The following is a 25,784-nucleotide window of genomic DNA, read 5'->3' on the forward strand; positions in this document are numbered from 1 at the left end:
ATGATGATGTGACGGCAAAAACCCGCAGATAACAGAAACTCGTCTCAGGACTCCACCGATAGGTTTTCTAGGAAGCTGTGGATGAAAAGTGTCACGTACAAGCGGTGTGCAGATAAAGCCATGATTCACCTTCTGAAATCGGCTCTCGTTCTTTGTTTTGTTTGACACTTGACTTCTGAATACATATCATCCACAGGGAAATTACAGGGCAGGACGCTACATTTAGACGCTGTTCCTAGTCTGCACATACAAACCATTGTCTCATCTCCTCCTGTGTAAGTGTAGAAAAGTTCACATTATGTCATTAGCAAGACGACGTCCACTCCACCTCATGCTTAATGGGACAAAGAGAGATGATGGGGTAGTGGGGGTGGCGGTGGTCGAGGGGAACGATGAATTAAAAAGCTCTGCAGAATGACATCAGCATGGGAGGAAGTGAGGAGGGGGATGTTGGAGAGAAAAGTGGGGTCCACGCATACGAGCCCCACATACTAAATCATACCGCTCTCTCCTGAAGGCCCAGCTTCTCAGGCAAGAGACATGAAGAGCAATGGCTGCAGGCTTTTAAAGAGACAGTGGGGGCCAGGGGGAAGAGGGGGGGAAATCTCCCCATGTCTGAGAGGCTGTCGTCCAGGGAAGCAGGGAGGAGAAGCAGGGGAAACCAGAGCTGCTGCTGGCGGCCCACTCGGCACAAAGCCCTTTCTCAAAGCCCAGCATGCTGGCTGGTTAAACGGTGGGCCGGAGACACCGTTAGAGCTCGGCAGACGGGGTCTCAGCCAGGAAGTCTGATCGTGTCTGAGAGAAACCTTGACTGCGGCCGCATAACCTTTTCTTAATGATTATTACGATTACAGGGTTGGGTCCACAGCCCACCAGAGTCTACACAAATGCAAATCTGTCAGGGACTGGGTTAACCCATGCCTTGCTTTTTTTTCCCTGTATCCCAGCTCGTACAAAGACAACATGCTCCCAGGACAGTCAACATGTCCCACACTATTATATTCTCCTCAGACAGCCGGGGTATTAGACCTGACCACAGGCATGTCACGCATGATATAAAGTCCAAAAACTGACTGGTGCCAAAATCTCCTGAGGAAGAATGCTGGGATTGTAGCAGCATACTGAGTGTTACAGGGATCCCATCTCCACTGAGCCAGAAAGCATCACAATCAGCAGCAACTTCTCATTCCAGTAAGATGTGACTGCTGTGGGTTACAGTCAAGGGGCGAGCGAGGGGAAGATTAAGAGGTCAGAATTATGTCGTTTTCGAAAATTGGATTAGGATTTGAGGGGGCCATTCCAAAAGCTTCTTTAAGTTCTTCCTTTACTGTGATGAAACAGACACTCTTTTCTATTGGCATTACCCCGGCTTTCATGTAGGAGTCCTTCAGAACATAAATGCAATTTCCTCAATATATCCAATTACAGTGGGTTACACTCCCTGTGCGCTGTGCGTAAAGAATGCGTCCAAAAGGCAGAGTAAACACTCAAAACCCTGATTTACTGTCCGAGTGAAAAGACCATCTCGTCCTTTTCCTATTGGAAACTTGCTCTGTAACTTTAACAGGGGGGGATTTGTAGATGTTCTGCAGTTTGGCATAAACCCTCCGATATGGAAAGTTTCACATTTATGTACAACCGGGTCCGAGGAGCCCAGATGGATTCATAAACAAATGTCTTCTGTTGGAGCTCGATGCTGAAACACTCTTCTTACAAGGAACCTTTACATTAGTTGTGCGTAAAAGACACTCACCTGGAGGAATCGGCCAAATAAAAGTCCACAGCATATCCGAAGTAGCTCCCTGGAGCACCGCTGTAAACAGCTGGATTCTCCACGTCCAAGTTGAACGCGTCGCAGGCAGAGAGAGTGAGCGAGAGCCCGACGATACAAAGGAGCGAGCGGGAGAGACGCGCCGCCATCCTCGGCGTCTTTGCGCAAAACCGTTCCAATCCCATTTCTGCGAATAAATTAAATCCACTAAAAGTTTGCTTTGTAAAACAAAAAATTGTGCGGGGGGTAAGGTCCCAGTGTCCGCGCTCTGGAGTCCACAGATCAGGCCTGAGAACAGTGGTGGAGTGTGACTATAAACTGCATCCCTGTGACTCTGGCCAGTGTCTCATTAACGCTCCGTCAGCTCCTCTGTGCGTCCTCACTCTGCCTCTGGCTCCGTGCGTCTCGCAGGGCGCACGCCTCCTCTGCTCCCCTCATCATGATACACGGAGCAGGGAGTTCCCACAGCCGTGACAAAGTTTGGGGAGAGGAGGAGCCTGTGATTCCCTGAAAGGATAAAAAAAAAAAAAAAAACTTTGAAGAGGGCTCTTCTCATCCATTATCTCAGACTGTGTGTGTGTTTACCAAACGAGGTGAAAAACATTTGCAGTTTTGATTTCCAAGGCTTTCTTATCTGCAACACTGAGATTATTAACCAAAGGAAAACATTGGATCCATAACCCTTCTTTTGCTTTTATCTCACAGTTATCTTCACCCTCCCTCTGATAATGAGTGGTGTCAGAGAGGGCAGCTTTATAGGTGATGGAAAGTTCATGTGGAGATTCAATGAATCTCCACATGTCCAACCAATAGCTGTTTAAAGGCCTCTGCTGTCCATGGTTTGATAATCGTGTGCATCTCTCTCCCTTGAGGTTTTATTCACTGATAAGTCAGGAATTCAAACTGTTGTGAAGCGCTGTCTGTCCTTTGTGGGCACTGATAGCACTAACCCCAACCAAATAACTAGAATGGCAGCAGAGCACATTCAAGTAGTTAAATTCAAACCGGCTGCACCAAATTTCACACACATCAGTTCCCTAAATGTGTGAGATTTCTTCTCATCAAGATTCCACGAACGATTCCCTCGGGAAAAGTTGAAAAACGCCCTTTCTCACAAGGTTGAAGAAAGTTAGAAAAAAGTTTACTGGGTCCGCAGCGAAATTTCCTGGGTTCTTCCCTGACACCGCACCCCCTCCACCCAAGTGTCAAGGAAATCTGTGAAGTGTAATCTTAGAAGCAAACAAACCAACCAATACACAAATGGACAGGGGTGAAAACATAACTTCCTCAGCGTAGGTAATAATAACACAAACAATAATGATAATAACAGAGTTCAGTGTTTGTATTTTGATATTCAGCATCTTCAACAACACCAGGAATATCATCCGCCTCAAATAAACGGCCCCAAATGTGGAACAACAAAGCCGCGACTTATTTGCACAACTCCACACTAATTATACCTTCATCACGCTCCACTTGGAACTAAATGTGTGATCCACATGTATTTCTATCTAATTACAGCGTTACATCTGATTCGGGCACACGATGTGTTCTTGGGGGGGGCGGCGGTGATGATGTGGGAGGATTTGGTGCTCCTGCCTCTGAGTCACACGAGACCAGGGAACGTGGTCAGGCCGTGAAAAGCAAGTGCTCGCCAGAAAACGAGACCTTTAATAAACCTATCCAGACCGGCTGGAATTAGTGACTGTTGGTTTAGCTGATTCACTTGAGGCCTCTGGGATTGAACACGGGGGCCAAATTTGGCTCTGTCGCAGTAGCAACATGAACTCTCTCTGTCAAGTGCTGCTCGTATTTATATCCGACAAAGGGAGCGAGGTTTTACCAGACTGATGGGAGGGATCCAGAGTGTGTGGAGGCAGCAGGGGGGGGGGAGTTCACAGCTGTTGGGGGCACTTGATGGTTCAAAGCCCTAATCCTGGACGGGCCTCATGCTGTTTTTAGGCTGTCGGGATGAGACTGTAGATGAATGACAGCCAGAGTCGGTGGTTTGTATGGAGGCCAAACTTTCCCACTGAAGTTATGATTTTGTTTTTTTGCAAACTCTGAAAGTCCTAAATAGAGATGAATTGAAAACGATTTCCCCCGACACTTGTGTTTCTGTATCTTCTGGAACCCTGAGCTTATCTACACATAGACCAGTGACCTCATGCATGAAGTCATCCAGGGGGAGCGAGCGAGGTATCAGCTCTTCGTCACTGTCTTCCTCGGTGTCTGTCTAATAGTGCAGCACAGCTCTTGTGTTATCCAACCACCCGCTGTTATCTGTCCGACCTCTCACAGGATCAGACCAGGAGACGGGAGAAATATTTTACTCTCAACTGTTAAATCCCTCACTCTCTCTTGTGTGTGTCGTCCAGTAGGAAGTGAAACTACCAGCTGGTGTCCGCCCATGCAAACGTGTCGCGTTAAGCATATTTGGTGTGTGTGAGGCCAGAGCTTGTTCTGCTGGCGAACTGAATAGTATTTTCCATCTCGCTGCAACCGTAATTTCCGCTGAAAACAGGGGGGGGGTGTGGATTTCTTGCAATGCCTCTGCTTTGACATCATCATTCAGCCGCTATGGCAACAGATCTGAGGTGCAGCAAAACACGTACAGAGCATTTCACAGGACTCTAGATCCGTCCTTTTTTAAATATAGACCTGACACATTGGCACTTCTGCAAGACCGGTCATATATGTGGTTCATGCAAGCACACAAAGACACACACACACACACACACACACACACACACACACGTGTACATGGACTGGCTCGCTCTTTGGTTACTGAGCATGTTTTCCGATACAGTGGAGCAAATTATTAATAGCACTTGCTGAGGGCCACATTATCTTCACACAGTAGTGTTACGATTTGAAGGTGTGAATGAGTCTCGCAGCTTCTTCGTTTTCTTCATGTCAGTCAAACAGGTTTGGCTGCAGATGTCGGCCATTTGCAAATGCGTTCGATAGAAATAATCGAGACATTTTGGGGGGGAAATACTAATTCATTTTCTTGCGGAGACTTAGACGAGAGAATAAACCCTCTATTTTTATTTCATTTAATTAAAGCCGGGCAACATTAGCGTAGCTTAGCATAAACCACAGGCTGGGCTCCGCTCCTCTGTCGAGTATCTCCGTTTGTGTTCTCACATGAACTTCTGCGAACTTTCTGCTGACTTTCTACTTTGAAACTCCAGAAGCTCTCACTGGGACATTTGCGTTCACGCTCCTCTGGAGAAACTGCGGAGGATCTTCAGAGCTCGTCTGGAAGCATCTTAAAAAGATCCTTAATCCCAGAGGCACCGGCCTCCTCCCCTCCCCATCTCATTTCTCTTTGTAGCACAAACAGTGGGCCGACACTGGTGGGCTCCGGGGGGGGGCGGGGTGGGGAGACACACTGATGGCTGCCATTAGGCAACTGTTGGCCTTTTAAGTAGCAGGATAAACACAACTTTACCACTCGGGAACAGACAGCAAATAAAGGACACAACAGGCAACTCGATAGTTTGTACACACACGAGTCACCAGTCACAACAATCAGCCGAACTCAGCTGCTGTTTGTTCCTTGAGGGCAGTTTGCCAGTTCCTGTCGGATTTGTGTTCAATTTAGCTGCTGATAAAAACTCTTGTTGAACAAAGCAACTGGGGTTAATGATGGGAAATGTGGTGTCTGAAAAACGGAGGGTCAGCTCATAACTGAGAGAAGAATGGCTTCTCTTGATCTTCCCCTCACGTCTGAAACCTGCCTTTCTTTTTGCCCATAACAGAACAAACTTTCCTTCCTGCCTACTTCGTCCCCTCTCCGTCTTTGCCCAACTGTACAAACGGAGCGATACACATCTTACCGGGCAGGAAATTCCTCTCCGATGTAAAAGCCAGCCTGTGCTTCCTGTTTTGCCGGGTCCCTACTCTTTGTGTCTCTGTTGCACTCAAACACAAACTACATACGTGCGCACACTTTGTTTTCCCTGCTGTTTTCTGCAACATTCCCCACATTCGAGGAGGAAGGGCGGTGAGGTGCTGTTGATCGCTCCAGCCGCTCTGAGACATTTCTCACTGGATGACAGTTTTGTCAGGAGTGGAAGTCGTGAGCTGGCCCGTGCTGCTGCTGAGTGGACTGTCCATTGTTTCCAACACAAGCTCCTAGCAACCAAGTGCCGGAGTGAATCATATGATTGTTTTAGACTGTTTAGAAAGTTATCCCTGAGGTTCTTTACAAGGCGCAGATCACCCGCCTCGCTGCAGCAACGTGTGTGGGGAGCAGGATGATCCAAACAGTGTCCATTGTTTAGTTGGCTCATTAAAACAGCCACAAAACGCCTGAAAATGAGCAGTTGTGTTTTTATGTACATCTGCTAATCGGGGCTGAAGGAGCAGAACAGTAAAGCAGCAGCTCCTTCACCACCACCGGCTCCTTCACCGTCATTCCACAGTTCTCACAAGTGTCCCTGCACGGTGACTCCAACCTGCCTGCGTGTTCAGCTGGCGCTCAGCCCTGCCTCAGTGAATTTGTTTTCTTAGAAACACATCGTTTTACGAGGAGGCATAAAAGGCTTGACATCATTTAATGGCAGGTCAGTGTGACCAGGCTGACGAGGCAAGACAAGATGCAAGCGCTCAAGGTGCAAGGAGCAAAAGAAAATCCTTTAAAAAACACTGGAGCTGGATCATAGCAGGGAATAGCTGCAGGTTATCATGATGGGAGGGTAACAAATGAACTGCAGGGGGTCTGATTCCATTGCGAGATCTCGTGAACAGGGACGTTCAAGCTGTAAAGATGACGTTGAATAAGACGGGTGATCACAGCCCGTCGTCCGGTTTTGCATTCAGGTCCCGTGTTCGGGGTGTCATGTTTTATTTAGATGGCCTATTTGTCTCTGGGAGTAATGGCGTGCCCCCTGACCCCCTCCTGTGTTGTGCTATTGGGGCGGGCGTGCTGCGGGGCCTCCGCCGGGCCTCGCAGGGAAGGAATGTGGCTGTTAAATGTGTGGATCTGGGGGTACAGCAGGAGAGGGCAGTGAATCAGTGTGATCACTGGAGAGCCTCGGGTTATTGTTTCACACACACACACGTATAACCATTCACACATTCCCTCCAATTTGTCTCCGCTGGGTTCCCACACCCACTCCCCTCGGTCGAAGACGTTTGACACAAAGCAAAACAAAAACAGTCACACCCGGCTTCCCGCGGCAAAAGCAAACTGCGCTTCAAGTGAAAATAGACACGTAAACAATACAGTGTCTTCTTTTATTCGTAGACATAAACATAAACATTTTCTTTTTTTAACCTTACTTCCTGATATTAATGTCGCAAAAACAGCACGGCCGGGTTTCAACCAGCGCTGTTTTAAACACACACACATATAAGATGGATGAGACGGAGGAAACGATGATGACTGATGACACAAAGGCTTCCCATGATGTCTTCTCTGTGTTTTTGCAGTAAGAACAGTGTTTTTAGAGTGTGGTCAAAGTTGACATTTATCTCACATCACGCTAACTGCTTGTGCTGAATCTTTTTTTGCTTTTTATTCAGGGTAAAGCGTCTGCAGCCACTTGCACTCCTTCATTGGCTTTGAGCAAAATGCTAACATCAGTGTAATAACATGCTCACGATCCCACCACTACCATTTAGCAGATATGAGCTGTGTCCCAATTTAGGGACTGCATTTGAAGACCTGTTGTGTCACAGAGGCCATTTTGAAGCCTCAGTCAAACGAGGCTGATAAAAACGTCCTTTCATCCCCGAGCAACGAACGCTCCAATGGATGGATCCCTATTCCAATATTTCCAATGTATCAGGCTTCAACTTCAACAGCTAACGATACACATGTTAAAAACCAAGGGGCGTTAAATCTTAAATTATGTCCAACTGTTGACCGCGTCCTCTGAATCGGGACACGGCTACAATGTTGATCTTGTTCGTTCGCCTGTTTGCATGCTAGCATCTGCTCGTAATCAATCACTTGTGGCGACGCTGGTTTTAGTTTTTGCTCATTAATCAATCCATGCGTCCAATGATGGCTCCGTTTGAAAAGTGAAAGGGTCGTTTACCCAAAGTAGTTATGTTTCATCCTGAGGACGCCAAGAATCCAACCATACAACTATCATCTATATCGCTACTTAACCCAAATTTCACGGCTATCCATCCAATAGCTGTTGAGATATTTCACTGAAATTCTTGACCTGTTTAAAGCAGCAGAAGAAGAGTCAGGGGAAAACCTGAGTTACTGTAATTTTTGTATTCTTTAACTGGGAACCATGAACTCCTATTCAACTATTCATCATTCAGGTTATTTTAGTCTGCACCAAAACGGTGGACCGGATTACACAACCTGTAACTTTTAACATGATCTGGTGACTCAGTTTTAAAAACTGTGATTATTCCCAATATCTCCCATCTGACTACTTCCTGATGCATTGTGTGCTACATCCTGTCCAGACTTTGCTTAGCCGAGGTCGATGAACAACATAGCGGGTCCTTAACGATGTGGCGGCCCCAAAAGAATGTACCATACCTCAGCTGTGTCACTTACTGTAAACAACAAGAAACAATGTTTGGGATGGTGAGTCACAATGCCCATTAAAAAGTTACACCTACCCCCCCCCCCGACTCCCTGTAATCTGTCCTGCTCCTCCTCCTTATAAGTCAATGTTGATATTAATGCTGTCCAGACCACAGAGGTGTCACACACAGTTGCGCAGCCTTATATAGAAGCCATCGGAGGTTTATGATCAGGCGTATCAGCCGGTGTGAACCAACACGCAGAGGGTACTCTGTCATCTCGCTAATGTACCAGTCAAAGCCAGGTCACATGCAGAGGTGCTGGTGCTGGTGAAGCTCACTCCACTCCCTTATATGAGTAAGGGTCCCAGTCCACCGGGACGCAGGGTGAGGGGTCCTGGGAAAGTTATTGGCATTGGTATTAGCCTGTTTTTCTTTTTTTTTTTGGGTGAAGGTAAAGATTGATGAAGGCCGTTAAAGCAGCACTCGGCACGTAGCATGCCCTCTGCGTGGATAGGGTTACATCCCAAACAAACCCAAAGACACACAAGCAAACAGAGCAGAGGGGAAGTGAAGTGTCTCCTCTAATGAAGGGCTGCGAGGTCAGTAGCATTATTATGGTTCAACTGCAGGGTTTTTTTTTTCCTCCTCTTGAAATCTGACTCATCCCTTAAAGGCTCATGTCTTAAATAACCAAGAAGGATCTTCACCGAATCTCCACCTGTTCTCTGAGTTTATCTGTTTGCTGACATGATTCGAGCCTTCGACCCGATGAGGCAACACAAGTTGTGCTCGGCAGACACTCGTATATAACATGAACAAAACGCTCATTGAAACACAAGCCATAGCCGGTAGGAAAGAAACTATCAAGCAGGTATTTTTATTGCTGTTGCCTCCAGCTCTGGGACATCTCCATGGAAAATCTTTTATAGGGTTTTTTTTTTGCTTCGCGACAGTCGATAGTACTGAATCAGCAGCAGCTTGTGTGTGTCTGCTCTCTTTGCTGCGAGGAATCCAGGATTCAAACAGCCTCTGGACTAAAAATAGATTCTGCATCTTTTGTTCTGTAAAGGTAGATTTATCCAAACCCTCATTTAAAACTCAGAACTGGGTCGTATAGTCCTCATAACCCTTATGTGTGGATGATAACTGAATAGTTGTAGAAAGTTATTAGAGAGTTTAAAGAAATTTAAATTCAAGTTAAAGCAGGAAAGGCTCTCACAGTTTACCAACTTAAAAGATTTTCTCCTATAGGTAACACACAAATTAATTACAATTTCTCCTTCAATTTGATATTTTCAGTGCAGATAAAAGTGTCTTTAGAAATTAATGATTCAGCCGACAGTATCATTCCAGAGCTTCAGGGGCCCCGACTGCAAACCCTCTGTCCTCTTTAATTTTCAGCCAGGTCTTAATGATAATAAACAGAATAAGATAGCCGACCTCTGCCCGAGGATCTAAAGGTAAACGAGCCAGTGAGCAAAACCTTAAAATCAATTCTACAACATACTGGGAGCCAGTGTGACAGTAAGATCCTGAAACAAGAGCGACGTGATCCCGTCTGTTGGTTCTTGTTAAACTCGGGCAGCTGAGCTCTAGTTTGCAGTCGCTCTGTAGAAATCAGTTAAATCTCAACATGTTATACGGAACACATGCTGCATAATTAGCCGCGTGCCATTTTCCCACAGTGAAACATTGCAGCTGACAATCCCATAATCACAATCCCAGTCTCCTTGCGTGTATGTGTCGAGGAATCGAGCTCTGATAAAAAAAAAACGTGGACTAATTACACCGAATGTCCCCGATGTCTCCATTTTGTGTGTCTGCTCTTTCTGCAGCCATAAAAAAAACAATGCAGCATTATTTCTGTTATTAGTACAAATTTACCTTAACGTGCTATTTGTGTAGTACTGCTGTAATTATGTTAAATGCATTATGGTTATAGCGTTGACTAAATTAATTTTTAGGACCACTCTTAAGAGGTAATGTAACACAGCTCGGGGCTTAGTGAGGGACCACCTACACCACAGCAGCAGTTTGCATCTTCCCTGTGGAGTAAATGTTAAAATATACATCTTGAACAACAGAGCTCATATTTCACTGAAAACACATATAAACAGTGGGAAACAACAGGAAAACATCAACTGACCACAGACCTGTATCAGAGGTATTTGTTTATTTATGTCAAATAGTTTCTTTATAGCCAATATTTCTCTAATGAGTGCAGTTTGAAAACATGACCATGAAACGTCCTTTTTCTAATGAACATGTGGGACATTCTAACACGAACAGTAATGTCTCCTGGCTACTGATGGTGTTTTCAAATCAGTTTCTTCCGTTCACTTTCTTGTTTTGCTTTTTTTTGACACCAGCAACTTGACAACATCACACACTGGAAAGTCCCACAAGTTAAACTGCGACATGTCCCAGATTCCAAGATTTCAGTTTCGAGATAAGTATTGAGAGACATGACAAAGCAATTTATTTATTTCTTCACTACATTACAAACAGCTCGACGGGGAAATCCAGTTGGACATGACATTTCTGTTTCCAGTTAGCCGGGCAGTGACAGAACGGATCTCACTGCTGATTCATCTCCACCACCTGGAGACTAAATGTCTCACTGCAACAAGGAGTTGACCATTCATGGTAATACATCCATCCCAAAGGCTGCTGAGCATAAACATGTAATGTTTGTGTTAAAATGCTGATTCACCCTCGTTAATGAATTCCCTCAGGAGCGACCGGTGCCGCCGCCGCCTTGTGACTCAAGCCCTCATCTGAGTGTGATTCTAAATAAGGCAGGGTATTTCTCTGTAACGTTTATCAGCACGTTCCCCTCTCATAGCACTCACTGTCCCTGCCTGTGACCTGGCATCCAGCGCAGGCTGCGAGAGACTGGAGCCTCTGTTCCTACTCGCTGGATGTCTCACACATGACCAGCCTGGAGCTGGGGAAGAGAGGAGAGGAGAGGGAGAGGAGAGGAGAGGAGAGGGAGAGGAGAGAGGAGAGGAGAGGAGAGGAAGAGGAGAGGAGAGGAGAGGAGAGGAGAGGAGAGAGGAGGAGAGGAGAGGGAGAGGGAGAGGAGGAGAGGAGGAGGAGGGAGAGGAGAGGAGAGGAGGAGAGGGAGAGGAGAGGAGAGGAGAGGAGAGGAAGAGGAGAGGAGAGGGAGAGGAGAGGAGGGGGAGGGGAGAGGAGAGGAGAGGAGAGGAGAGGAGAGAGAGGAGAGGAGAGGAGAGGAGAGAGAGGGAGAGGAGAGGAGAGGAGAGGAAGAGGAAGAAGGAGAGGAGAGGAGGAGGAGGAGGGAAGAGGAGAGGAGAGGAGGAGGAGAGGAGAGGAGAGGAAGAGGAGAGGAGAGGGAGAGGAGAGGAGAGAGGGAGAGGAGAGGAGAGGAGAGGAGAGGAGAGGAGAGGAGAGGAGAGGAGAGGAGAGGAGATTAAAGGCAGAGGAACATTATATGATATGATATGAGAGAAAGAGGAAGACGAAGATAAGAGCAGATGAAATGAGAGGAAGATGATATAATATGACATGATATGATGTGATAGAAAGAAGAAGAGGAAGAGGAAGAGGAAGAGGAAGAGGAAGAAGAAGAGGAAGAGGAAGAGGAAGAAGTAGAGGAAGATGAAGATGAAGATGAGATGAGATCAAATGAGATGAGATCAAATGAGATGAGATCAAATGAGATGAGATTAAATGTAGAGGAACATATATAATATAATAAGATATAATATAATATAATAGATATAATATAATATGATATGATATGACATGATATGATGTGATAGAAAGAAGAAGAGGAAGAGGAAGAGGAAGAGGAGGAGGGTAGAGGGTCTTGTTGCTCTTGAGAAAACATCAGATTCACGAAATCCCTATGAATCATCTCATCCGACGTCTCAATGTCTCACATCGCTCTCTAACTTCTCCCAGTTCTTCCCACTCGGTTCCATTCCAAACACAATTTGTCCGACGATAAAGAAAACACCATAAACTCAACTTTTCACATTTCTATACGTCCCCTGCTTATTTTCCAACCCGCTGCCTGGCTCCATCTCAACGAGCTGTCAGTGAGCTCCAGGGTGAGACTCGGGGCTTTATCTACATATGTGTCTGCACGTGTTTGTAGTTTGGTGTCGAATCAATAAAACGTCAAGCAGCCGAGTATTTTCTCACATGTACAGCAGCTTTTTTGCTTATCTCAGTTAAGTGCAATGCTGGCTTTGCCCTTATCAGTCCACTCATCCTGTTAGTGGATGGAGAAACCGCAGGGAGTCAACAGTCCCATCTCCTCCGGGGGCAAACAACGGCTAAAAGTTTGTTATCCATCCATCCACTTCCTTCATTCATTCTTTCTGTCTTTATTTCTTTCTCTTCCCATGTTCCCATCTCCTCCTCCTCCTCCTCCTCCTCCCCCCCTCCCCGTCACTCCTCCACCGGTTCCCTCCGGAGCTGTGCATTGAAAGCCTCGCTCCTCCTGTGTCTGGTTTCCATTACAGATTTGGCGTTGGCCTGTGCGTGCGTTCTGCGAAGGTACGGGAGCTGTTAAGGCAGAAACTTTCCCTTTTTACAACACAGCCCCCGTCCCCGTCCCTCAGTCTGTCTACTCACTTTGACTCACACACACATGCACAAAACAGCATGTATGATGTATAAATCCCCCCCTATCTGTCCCACGCCTGCAGCTCGGAGACACGGACAGCCCGGAACATTTGAGTCTCCCAGTGAACGCGAGTGTGTTAGCATGCTGGTTTCCATGAGTAACAAGGAGGGGTGGACTCCCCGAGGAGCTGCTGTCATGGGCGCGTCCGGCTCTTTTGGACGGACCCACCTCAGCCAATCAGTATCTGGCAGAACCGCAGCCACTGAGGGGTTGTCTTGTTTTACCCCATGTGATGTGAATGATAATGACCTCTGCTCGGTCGGAAGAGCGGAGGCAGGAAAATATAGTCCTGGTATATGGTGGGAGGATCAGAGACATGTTGGATGAGCCAGTGAGAAATAAGTGGTGAGAAAAAATTATCATCTGGATCCAGAAATAATTACATGGATCCTGTGAGAATCAAAGCCGCTGGTGTGGATCCAGAGACAAAACGTGATTTCAGGGACCATATCTTTGACCTGGTATTTCCATCGCCCATTAACTACAAGCTACGTGTGCTTTACATCCCTCCTGACCCTTTTCAAACAAGTTCTCAGAGGACCACAGCACCACAAGCTCTTAGATTAATATGCTTTCGTCACAGGCAGCTTCACTTCAAGCCTTAAGGACTAAGACTGAGACTTACAAACCTTTTTTTGATGGTGATTCAGTCGGGTTAAACTGCTCTGATTTGTTCTTAAAGAGGATTTATAGCTTTGCAGGAAAGTGGAAATCTTAAAATTTGGAAGCGTTATGTTGGAAAGTCAAGCTCCAGAGACACAAATCTATATTATGTCTAAATCTTAGGTTTTTCGCAAGTTGAGATAACCTTGACTTTACATAAAATCTAAATAAATAGTTAGAAATATATAGACAATGAGGTCTGGACATTTAAAGTTCATGTCTAAGAACGTGTCGGACTTGTTCGTGTACAACAGGATCATCTCCGGAGCATTCACGTCACCGAAAGCTCTCGAATCTCGTCGTCTTCACAACTCGACGTCATCTCATCTTCAGCATCTTCTACGTCTATGACACCTTGTTCTCCGTCCTGCTGAATTCTCATTTAGTCTCATTCGGACATTATCCAGAGTTTTTGTGAGCGCGCTGGCAGGAGAAACTCCGGAGAATGTCCAGAGCAACTGACTCGGACATTTGCGTTCTCACATACTCTTGATAATTTAAGAAGAATATCCAGAGTTGTATCCAAAGATAGAGTGTATTCTAAGATTTTATCGTACATATATTTTTAATATTAGGCTTCAGCAGGCTATGTTCATGTTGTGTTCCCTTGAGTCTTTTTTACAATAACTGTGGAAGTTACTTAAACTCTGTAACCCAAACTCCTGAAGCCTCATAATAGATTCAAATTTTAAAAAATGGTTTGCAAGGAACCAGAAGTGTGGATTTTGTCCTCATCTCTTACGATGGGAGTTGAAAGGTCATAAGAGAAAGAACTGAAAGGAAGCTCAGTGCCCAACAGTCGTCTTAAATTCAACTAGCTGCACCAAAATTCACCCACTCATAGGTGTCACTTCCTAAATAACAGGAATTATTCCATGGAACTGCAGCATCATTTACTGGGCTGCTCCCGGACCGACGCTCCACCCTTCCACCCAGCTTTCGTGGTAACTCATGAAATTGTGTAATCTTGCTTCAACAGACTGGGGTGATGAGGTAATGATGACATCAAGTAAGAACAGTTTCAATGTTCAGGGCTGTTTTTTCTCTTTTTATAAAACCCTGAGCAACAAAAGTCGATATACAACAGTTTCCCCCACAGGGAGTTGTGATCTCTGATGAACATGTATAAAATCATCGTCTTTTTAATACAAACATATGCTTGAATCCCATATTTTCAGCTGCGACACATTCATAAAAATAGTTTTATTTCTCATAAAACCATCTGTCCTGATGCTCCCTTTGAATAAATGACCATCCAAGGCTTTGATTTTCCTCTGCCGCTCAGATTTGACTTCACCACTGCATGTTCCCGTGCCTGCTGCTGTAATTGCTTCCATGTCTCTCAGTTGTGGTGCGGGCCATACTGATGATGTTAGTGAGAGGTGGAGAGGGGAGGTTCTGCACCAGGACAACGGAGAACAGCTGGGTGGGGTCATTTACTGGCTGTGCAGCGCCCATTCTCCCAGCTGAGAGTCCCCACACGGCGATGACACAACCGGGGAGACGTCTCTGTGAGTAACGCTTTTTCCTTCACTCTTAACAGGCTGTTTCCACTGCAGTCACGTGGGGCGTCCGTACGTCCTGGACCACAACCTCCCACAGCCAATTAAAGTCACCCGCACACTCAGCCAAAAAGAAATGAGTTTAATTCACTGCATGAAAAACCTGGTGCCGCTTTCTGATCTGTGAAAGGACTCAGATGTTAAAATTAAGAGATTTGCCAGAGTATCAAGCTTCAAGTTAGATCTGTTTCATCTGCTGGAAGCTTCTGGATAAGAGATTTATTTTTCCCACTTATCAACACGAGTCAGTCTGATAAACCCTCAAAGACGGATATTTATAGAGGAACAGAATGAACTCAGTGTTCAGACTCCAGGTGTTTGAAGGTTCAAACCCTGGCAGCACGTGCACGGAGGCCGAGTCTCTCACCTGGATCGTCTGACCTGGATCAGGTGTTCCCACCTCCGGTCTGTGGTCAGAGATGATTCGAGGTGATACCAGGACAAACATGTGCATCTTTCTTGTGGAGCACTGGAACAAAAGAAATTGAAATCATTATCTGATACCAACTTTTCTTTCTTCTCCCCACATCACAAAAACCTCTCTGGAACAATGAGTTCATGAGAACAACAGCCAATTGTTCCCCACTCCCGCGATCTGGAGTGTTAATTCATCATATTACCACTAATCTGCGGGCGGCCGGCACTTTCTCTGCTGACGTTACCCACACAAAAGGTTCTACAGTCACATCATTTGTTAAAAACACAATTGAATGCATTGTTAAAGGGGTTCGGTTTCACTAACATTAAAGAGAGCCAAGTGTTCCGGAACAGAGAGGGAGGAGGTTGTGAGTGTCGACCGTCTGTGACTCCACGACGACTCATCTCCAGCGTCTGAGCGACGAGACGCTGTTCATGGATGAGGTTCTGCTGAGTCGCAAGTGTCGGTGATGCAACGCAAACACGTCGCGGTTTAACAGGGAGTCACAATAACTATTTCTCCACCTGTGACTTTAACTTCCTGGAGTTGTTACAGTGAGAAGCCTCTTTTGTTTACTCAGAGAAAAACATGACAGAAAACTGCACGTCTGACTTTAAAGCTGCTGAAACAAACTTTCCCATGAGGACAAATATCTACTTTATCTAATACATTTCATTAGATATTATTATATTATAAATACAGTATAAATTCTATGAGACTGGATTGCATGAGAAGACCACTGCGGTGCATCGTGGCTTTACAAGCTAAATGTCAGTTAGCTTTTTTAATGATGCAACATCTTTGGTGCCTTATCATTAAATAACTAAAAAGCAGTGGTTCGTCCTGTGTCCAAGTCAGTTTGAGATCACATCCTTATTGTGTGTATCATGTAAAACATATTTGTGTTAAGAGACGTTGCCACCGGCGTCTTTTAACACAGACAGAGACGAACAATTTGCTATTCAGCATCTTTTAATTCTCAAACAGGAGAAACTCAAACAGCTCAACTTATATTACCCAGTGTGTGTGTGTGTGTGTGTGTGTGTGTGTGTGTGTGTGTGTGTGTGTGTGTGTGTGTGTGTGTGTGTCGTCTCTTCAGTCTCTTCCTCTCCCCTGGCGGATCAGCTGCTGCCTTTTGAATCCAGGGAGAGTTCATTGGCCGACTACCCTCAGCTGTCACCTCTGGTTCACCTGGACGTGCTCGGAGCCCCCCCCTCCACAATATTTGACTAAGTTGCCTTTTGGTCGACTTCCTCATTCCGTTGCTCAATTTTCCCGCAACCTCCTCTGCGTGCAGGAGCCAACCTGCTGTGTTCGGGCACCGGGTTCCCTCATTAGCACAGCGTGGTGCTCTAAATTCTGTTATTCTCTAATAGGAACCCGCCCTGCTGTAACCGTGATTTAAAGCCAAAGCAGTAACAGCCGGGGTTCCTACAGCTTCCACGTCCATATATCAGGTCTGTCACAGCCCTGCGCTCATCGTCTTCTGCCTCCTTCTCCCATCCAGCGTCATCCCTCCTCTATCCCTCATTAATATGTCATCTGATTTTCCAGTGTATCCCTTATTCTTGTTCCATACATTGATTTGTCTGGCAAAGATTCAGGTATTTGGAGGATTGCTCATTCTAATTAAACATGAACACGCATGTAAAACCACATTACACACAAAAACATACCATACAATGCTCCTCTGTGATGACAGAAATGAAAAGTAATGCATTACGAGCAGCCGCGAGTTCAAACCCAACAGAGCTGCCTCTCTGACTCACTGCTTTTTACCCTGTAATCAGCAAAAAAACTGACTCGGGGGGGAAAACAGACCTTCAGGTGATTCAACAAAGAGTGCGTTGATTCACCTGCCAGCTGCTGGTGAGGGGCTGGCTGCTCGGGGGGAGGAGGAGGAGGAGTAGTAAAGACCTGGGAGACCAACGACCTCCCTCCCTGGGTGAGGTGGTCACACTCTGCAGGAGCCTAATGAAGGGCCTGAAGGCTCAGATGCTGGTGATAGGGAGAAACTGCACAACCGTCTAATCAACACAGACAACAGTGGGGCAGACACGTGTGTGTGTGTGTGTGTGTGTGTGTGTGTGTGTGTGTGTGTGTGTGTGTGTGTGTGTGTGTGTGTGTGTGTGTGTGTGTGTGTGTGACCGTATGATTCAGCATTAAGTGTTCTTCAAAGGTTTGGTTCACCAAAGCTGCCGAAAAACATGTTTTCTAACTTCCCCTCCAGTGACACGGACGTACAGATGGACCTGGACAATATCTGTTGGGCGCAATATTGAAATATATATGTTTTAAATCGACCCACAAGCATCTTAAATATTTACTGATCAGCAAGCTCTAATTTTATTTTGTCAAATCTTTGCAAAAACAGAGATGTTGTTTTATGGACTGGAACTCTATCGGCGAGGTACAAGCTCAGGAGGTAAAGCAGGTCGTCCACGAACTAGAGGTTTGATGCCCGAGTCCTCCAGTCCACATGCCACAGTGTTCCCGTGCAAGATGTTGAACACTAAATTGTTGTAAATGTAAATACGCACCACATTTGCGTGTGGATTTTTGAGGTTCTGGTGTTTGCAGATATTCAGAAACTACTTTGAACGTTTCCTTGTTTATGGTCTTGTAATATCCTGCTGGATGTAGCTTCATACTTCACACACAGATATGAAAGAGGTAATCGACCCTCTCATGTGACTCTCATAATAAAGCTGACTTCCTATCATGTCAACCTATTCACGAGGATTATTTATTATTCCCATAAAAACATTTCTTCAAATCTCCTTTTTGGTTACAGGAGTCGCCATCTATGTCCAGACAGATGTAGACATGACAAACACAATTAGAACATATTAAATTACTAATTAAAACTAAAATTAGCTGTTGGCTAAAAACGGTCTCATCTCGAGATCCAACTTCTGATTTTATTAAATTATATTACATTATCTTCACGAGCAAATCCCCAAAACACATCCTGCATTGATAAAGTACTGGAGGTAAACGGGAAAAATATGTTTTAACTTTGTCTGGACGAACCAAACCCTTTAAAGGGCACTTTGGCTAAATCATACGTGAAACCACATGAAAGTGCTTTTATGGCCTCATGGTGGAAGAAGTCGGAAAAAATCCTTTAGCTAAGAATATGAAATATCACCCATTGCTCCCTGGGACGTTAGCCATGTCGTCTGCATCCCAAACATCCCTGAGAAGTCTGTGCCCACTAACACACATTCCTCAGGTCCTTCAACACCAAAAATACACACTGGCAAAGGTTTCACTCGTTTTTTATCCGCACAGGAAGGAGACACTTCCTGTTTTAAGCTTTCGTGCCCAAGTAACGAGTTTTAACAACATGAAGGGAAAAACAGGGCCCTGTGGGAAACAGGGTGAAACGAGGCCTATCAGGAAATATTCTAATCATTAACCAATCCGTCACGTCGCTGCGCCAAGAATGTGTGGCAGTTTGAATTCCTCATCTCTCCTCCTGTCTCTCTTTTTATCCCCTGGTGTTTAATTCCTGTAGGGGAATGTGTATGTGTGTGGGTGTGTGTGGGTGGGGGTGGGGGTGTCTTGGGTTTCTTTTCAAATATTTTATCAGCTCCCAGATGCTGTCGAGTAAATCTGCAGCGCGATTGCAGCGGAGGCCTCTGAAGTCTTTCAGAAACGCCTCGTCAATTCCAGTCGTCTCTTCAAAAAAAATAATAACCCCAGACAAATGAAGATCCCCGGTGATTTCTTCAGGTCCATTTCCCTTTGAGGACCCGGCAGGGGGGGCCGTCACATCTCACGGAAGTGCTGAACCCTGACATCTCTGGGAGCAGCTGGGAGCGAGTGGCCATTAAAGGATGAAGAAGGAGATCAAATTGACATTGAGCACCGCTGTGGCTCTAACTCTCTCCCCCTCTCCGCCGGTTCTTACACAGCTCAGGTGACTCCGCACGCCATTTCTTCTGAGTCCTGCAGCTTCATCTTTCTTTCAGGGTTGACGAGGGTGAAAACGACACATAGCACAGTCTTCGTCCTGCACCTGCTTTGTGTTTTAGTGATTTATTTTAAACATAAACCTTAAAAAACGACCCATTTGAGGGAAGACTGAGTTGAAACTAGCCAGCATTCCGGAGCATCAGAGAGCTTAACCTCGCGCTGATTGGGCCGAACAGATAGTTATCTGTTACTCATTGCTAACACTTCAAACTTGACATCGGCTCACAGATGCAGAGCAGATTCTCCAAAGAGCCAAACCCCGACTGACCTCGCTGCACTTTGCTCTGTCCACAGGGCGCGTGGTTTGTTGCTCAGTCTCCAGACGAGCGGTTTATTCTTGGAGGAAACATCCATTCTCTCTCCGAGGGGATCCCCTTTCCACTGAAACCCCCCCGGGAGAGGCTATTAATAATTTTTCCGAACGTCAGCCCTGATGTGTAATTAATTTTCAGGCGGGGCTGCCCTGTGACGGAGCGCTGCAGTGTTATGACAAGCCCCTCCATCAGGCCCATCACCTGTTGGACTCATGCTATGCCTGTTTTCCCAGCAGCAACCCGAGACCAGGCCCTGACTCCCAGCACACATCAGCTCCGATGACAGAGCACGTAAGAAATAATCTTTCTGCTCGACAGAATTCAGATATTCTGTGAGATTCTTTTATTGAAGAAAATAGGCTTTTCCTCGAAAACAGGATCTTTCCAAAGGCAGGAACCAGGTTCAACGTGTTCTAAACAAACCAGGAGGAAACATTTTAACCTTTAAATAAACTGAACGTGTTTATCATGACAACCGAGGTAAACATTTATATGTTATCACAGCTTCTACAGGGGGAAGAAGATGCACTTTGCCAAAACACAAGATCATTTCTTATCCGTGTTGCACTAATCTGCACCTTTAACCTTAAACACCACATTTCCTGAGTAAACTCCCCCCCCGTTCAGATTACGCCACAGAAATGGAAAGTTCCCTCCACCCACTGACACACACACACACACACACACACAGGTTTGTGCAGCTATCCTTATTAGGACTTTGCATTGACTTCCATTCATTGTGGACATCTAAACCAAAAAAAAACGAATCCCTAATCCAGGATACCTTAACCAGGACCTCAGAAATGACCTTTTGCCTCATTAGGACAAAGGGGGAAAGGTCCCACAGAGGTAACAAAAGTAAGCACACACCCTTGTACTTCTTAGTGAGGACACTCATTGACATAATGCATTAACAGGCCTCTTACCCTAACCTTAACCATAAATGCCTCACCCAAATCCTTACCCTGACTTTACCCTTAACCGAATTCTAACCCTAAAAACAAGTGTTAACCCTCAAACAGGCCATTGAAAGTGGGTCAGACAGTGAGGATCGGCCAGAATGTTCTTACTTTCACAAAATGTCCTCACTCCGTCGGGTCTGAACTCAAAATGGTCCTGACAAGGATATCTGTACACACACACACACACACACACACACACACACACACACACACACACACACACACACACACACACACACACACACACCACGCCCACACACACACCACGCCTGCCTCTTGCCTCATGTTTCCATGACACCACGGGTGATGAGAAGGGGAGAAAGCTCACAGTGGAAACTCTTACCCACGCAGACGACATGCAGGGGCGAAGCATTGTTTTCACAGGTAAAAGCAGTGAAACTCTTTGTTACAGGAAATTAGGTCATTTGGATAAAACGATCTGTGTTGTAAGACCTCTACTAAACACTGAGCGGGCCCACTGTAAACATCAGCGCGCAGCCCGGCCCCTGCTGCGAGCGACCATCGCTGCCAGCTCCATCCACCGAGGGAGGAGAGAGAAAGGGAAACACAAACAGCACTGCAGGAATATGGAATTCATTAAGGCCGAGGAGCGCCCGGCCTGACGTGATGGGGGTTACACATTCGCCACAAGCTGGGACTTTTTATATGATTCACTGAAACGTCCATCAGGGAATAAACGCACACGGACAGGAAGTGATTCCACATCCTTTCTCAGATTTGCAAAACGACCCATGTCCTTCTTATTCCCAGACAAGCTGTTGATCAGTTTAGCCCGAGGCCTCAGCAGCAACAGGAACAACAGCAGAACAGAGCGACAGCAGCAGGATAATAACATGTTAGCTCATCTACACCAGAGGACCCCTACGAGATAGAAAATAGCCCTGAGGACAGTTTATGTCCCTTGGAATAATTTGACATAGCCTGTTATACGTAGCTTTGTATTCTTATAGTTAAGAGAAATGTCTCAGAAAGATTATTAAAATTATTTCCATCATGTCAACAGAGAATACCCATTTATCATAATGATTTTTTTTTAAAGATTAAATAAAAATTTCCACAGACCCCCTGGCAATGTAGCACATAACTCAATTTGAGAACAAGACAAAGACACATCTGTTTAAATGTAATTCAAACAAAACACGACAATTTTCCTTCAGTTTCAGTTTTATTGTCCGACTTTAATACAGTTTCATAGGATGAAAACACAAAATGAAAAACACACTAATAACTCTCCTCCGGCGTGGTGGGGTTTTGAGCTATGTTAGCATGTTAGCATGCAATGATTATATACATGATGTTGATAGCAACAATTGGTAATTACAACTTAATGTGACTATAATAAACATGTTCACAAAATCCATGTGATGACTGAACCTAAAGAGAATTACAACCTAATTCTGCAACTTATCACAAAGAACGACAAATTACTGTGGAAACATTTCACTGAATACACTTTAACCTGCTGGTGTCACTTGATAAAAAGAAATCAGGGATTCAGCCTCTGGGCACCATGACTGTGGAATATTTAACTACAAATCCATCAAATAAAGTTGAGGTAAGAAGTCAAAGTGGTCGACTGAAGACGTGACAGTGCCATCACCAGAGTTTAGGGAGTGAGAGCATCATGTCATATTGTGAAAACATTATTTTTAATGACATGATGTTACCACACCAGGGGGATGACATCACGATCGATCTCTGGACCTCGTCAATTTGTCTCGCTCACGTCATCTCCTGCAATTATTCCGCTGCCGTTTGAGACGTTTAAACAAAGAGAAGCAATCGTGATGAAAAAGCACCAAACAAGGACAAACAGTCAACAACTAAAATCCCTAAACCACCTTAACCAAATTAACAGCAGCCAATTTGTCCGGATAACAGTTTTGTTCACGCAGATTCAAAGTGGAATTGGAGCCTCCTGAGTCAGATCCCCCGTTTCTCCAGATACCTCTGATATGAAGTCATTCAGATGAGCGTATCCACTGGTTGTTGTTGGGAGACGATGTAATCATATAGATATTTAAACTTCCACCTCGAGGAAAAGCTGGGCATGCGGCCAGCTGCTCAGCTAACGGGATGGTTTTTATTACAGGCCTGAAAGGAAGCGAGAGCGTGTAACATTAAAAAACAACAGGAGGAAACATGCACGCAACACAAACTACATGCTGAGGTTGTTTTTTTTCAGTGACTTCCCTTGTGTGTGTTAAGTCAGAGTTGTCGTTAGGGAACTTGGATGCAGCGATGACTGACATGTCCATGGGGACCAGCAGGCAGAGTAAAGACACAACATATTTCACACGACTGTGGACACAGCTGTTTTTCTGGTTCTGCAGAGACTCTGCTGAGCTGCCAGGCTTCAGTTTCCTCTTTTTTTTAAAAAATATGTGCTGGTTCTGGCCGTGCCATCTTTAACCCAGAGGAGGACGACCTGAATGAAAAGGTTTCGGCTTCCTGCTCGTTCAAACTTATTTTTCATTCAATGCTAAATAGCCAACTGTCACAAATTAATCACTTGCAAGGTTTTTCATGCAACAAACAGAAAACAAATAGACTCTAGTGTTTAGATTTTATCTTCTTTCAAACAGGATGTCATCATGGTGTTGTCAGTTCTCACTACTGAGGAAACAGTAATATGGACCAAAGGTGTCATGGAAACGGTTATAAAAGATCTGCTACTTGATATAGAATGAGCTACCACAAGGAGGTTATGTTTCCACCCCTGATGTCCACTTGTTTATTGGTTTGTTTATTTGTTTGTAAACTAGATTACACAAAAACAACTGAACAGTTTTCCACGAAACTTGGTGGAAGGATCTGGAGGTTTCTCCGTGTTAAACAGGAGTTGTTTCTCTCCACAGTTGCCAAGGATTTGCTCATTGTAAGAATTGTTGGGTTACACTGTATATACCGGTTTAATCACGTTTATATTTTTTCTATATATTGTTGTATGTTTCTATTTCTTTATACTCCTTCACCCAAGTACTGCAAGCTACTTGTGTGATGTCTTCTGCTGCTAATGTCCCCATTGTGGGACTAATAAAGGACTTCTTATCTTATCTTATCCCTAATCTTGTTAGGTCTCGTGTAAAGTGCCTTGAAATAATGTATGTTGTGATATAAATAAAGTGGAATTGAATAAAACATAAAGCATTTTCACCATTCTCACCTTGGTCATAGCAAAAAACCCGCAGCCGCTGCAGGACTCAGGTCTCTATAACGCTCTTATGGAAATGCATCTGTTTACATTATTTATTTTTATGATACAAGCACCGAATGTGTAGATGAGCTCAAGGAGATGTTTTATCATTTCACTTGTGAGCCCTCCTCCTCAGCACACAGAATGAACTTTCTGCTGGAGGTCTGGGTTTCCCACCACGTCTCAGCCAGCACGTGAACTGCAGGGCAGACGAGTGGAAGCACCGTGAGCCAGTTTTATGAATAGCGCCATTTAAAAGGGATTGGTTTCGGTGAGGGCCTTAATGATGCCACGGCGCTGGCGTCACAGGGAGAGAGAGGGAAAAAGAGCGAGAATTCTTTCCAGGCGCTGGAGCAGCACTTTCAGACAAGTAGACTGGAGCGAGGTGGTGTGGAAGCCTTCCAGTTCCCGTACGTCACTCCCAACCCCATCCCTCCTAATGCCCAGTCGCTCTCCTGTCCAGTCACAACAGTCAGACTCTGGTAACGCTGGTGATTTTGCACATCTGTCATCGTGCTCTGAGGAGACTGTGGGAGCCGCTCTGTCCCCTGACTGTGACGGGGGTTTTAAAGTCTTTCCACAGGCTCCTGATCTGCTCCATCATCAGCTCTGAGGGCTGAAGGCTGATGAATTCTTCCGGCCATTGCAGATGTGAAACAATAGAAAAGCAGAGACCAGAAAGGTTTAGCAGTTGGTGCATAGTTGTCTGAGCATTGTGTCGCTGCTAGAATTGTTCCACAGGTTCCAGAGGTAATCTGCATGTGTGTGGTGTTTGTGTTTCCTCAGCCATGAAACACACACACACACAAGGTGACTGGCATGAATGACATGAATTTTAATGAATTTTTTTAATGCAAACTGGGTGAAATTGAAGCAGTAAAGATATTTTCTTTGTTTCCTTCACTTTACTTACACTCTACCTACATTTAACCACCAGTAACCATCCAGTATTTTATCCGTAGCCTACTTGATTCATATAATGAAACTGCAAAGGCCTGACACCAGACACTACAGTTACACAGGAGCACTTTTGAATAACAAATATATCTGAAAAGAAAAAATGCTGCTTTCAAATGCACTGAACTCCGGACATTCTCATGAAATTATCTGGAGAAGCTGTTTGTGAGAACGCAAATGTCCGAATCACTTGCTCCAGACTTTCATCTGAGTTTTTCCTGCCTAAGTAAAAACTCTGGAGAATGTCCAAATGAGCTCAGGAGAGAATACATAAATATGTCATGTTTTCTTACAGTATTTTTGTAAAAACTATGTTAACCATGCTTATACAAAGTATATTAGTGATTTTAAAAATAGAAGTAAGATAAGATAAGAGCAGGATTATTCTCTCTGACTTGATAAAACATCCTTCAGACTCAGAGCCACTGAAAAACCTTATACAGCAGTTTTCTCTGTGAACTGAGCTTCACACCTTTGATATCTCAACGTGATCAACCTCAGAGTCACACAAACGCTGATGTGGCTGTTGTTTTGTTATCTGAACTTGGTTTGCTGAGACAGTTGAAAGGATGTAAGTGTCACAGCAGCGAGTCTCTGCGTCCTGCAGCTCCGAGCACAGACCTCAGGCCTGTGTGGGTCACACGGACTAAAGGCCGTTCACAAGACGCCACTTCTGAAAGAGGCCAGAGGGGAGGAGAGGGAGGAGGGGGGGGGGGCAATGTGTCACTTCATCCAGCTCACCACTTCCTGCCATTGAAGGGACAAAAGAGCAAAT

General features: G+C 45.1%; 1 protein-coding gene across 1 annotated transcript in view; it reads right to left on the minus strand.

The window, feature by feature from the left end:
• itga5 (integrin, alpha 5 (fibronectin receptor, alpha polypeptide)) overlaps nucleotides 1-2,189 on the minus strand; it is a 33,313-nt gene extending 31,124 nt beyond the window's left edge. Inside the window, exon 1 of the mRNA XM_035158957.2 lies at nucleotides 1,754-2,189. Within this exon, the coding sequence (XP_035014848.2) occupies nucleotides 1,754-1,956 (203 nt within the window). The 5' untranslated portion in view covers nucleotides 1,957-2,189. The remainder of the gene's footprint in view (nucleotides 1-1,753) is intronic.
• Between the last annotated feature and the right edge of the window lie 23,595 nt (nucleotides 2,190-25,784).

Source organism: Hippoglossus stenolepis, chromosome 6, assembly GCF_022539355.2.
Source record: "Hippoglossus stenolepis isolate QCI-W04-F060 chromosome 6, HSTE1.2, whole genome shotgun sequence".
Taxonomy (NCBI): domain Eukaryota; kingdom Metazoa; phylum Chordata; class Actinopteri; order Pleuronectiformes; family Pleuronectidae; genus Hippoglossus; species Hippoglossus stenolepis.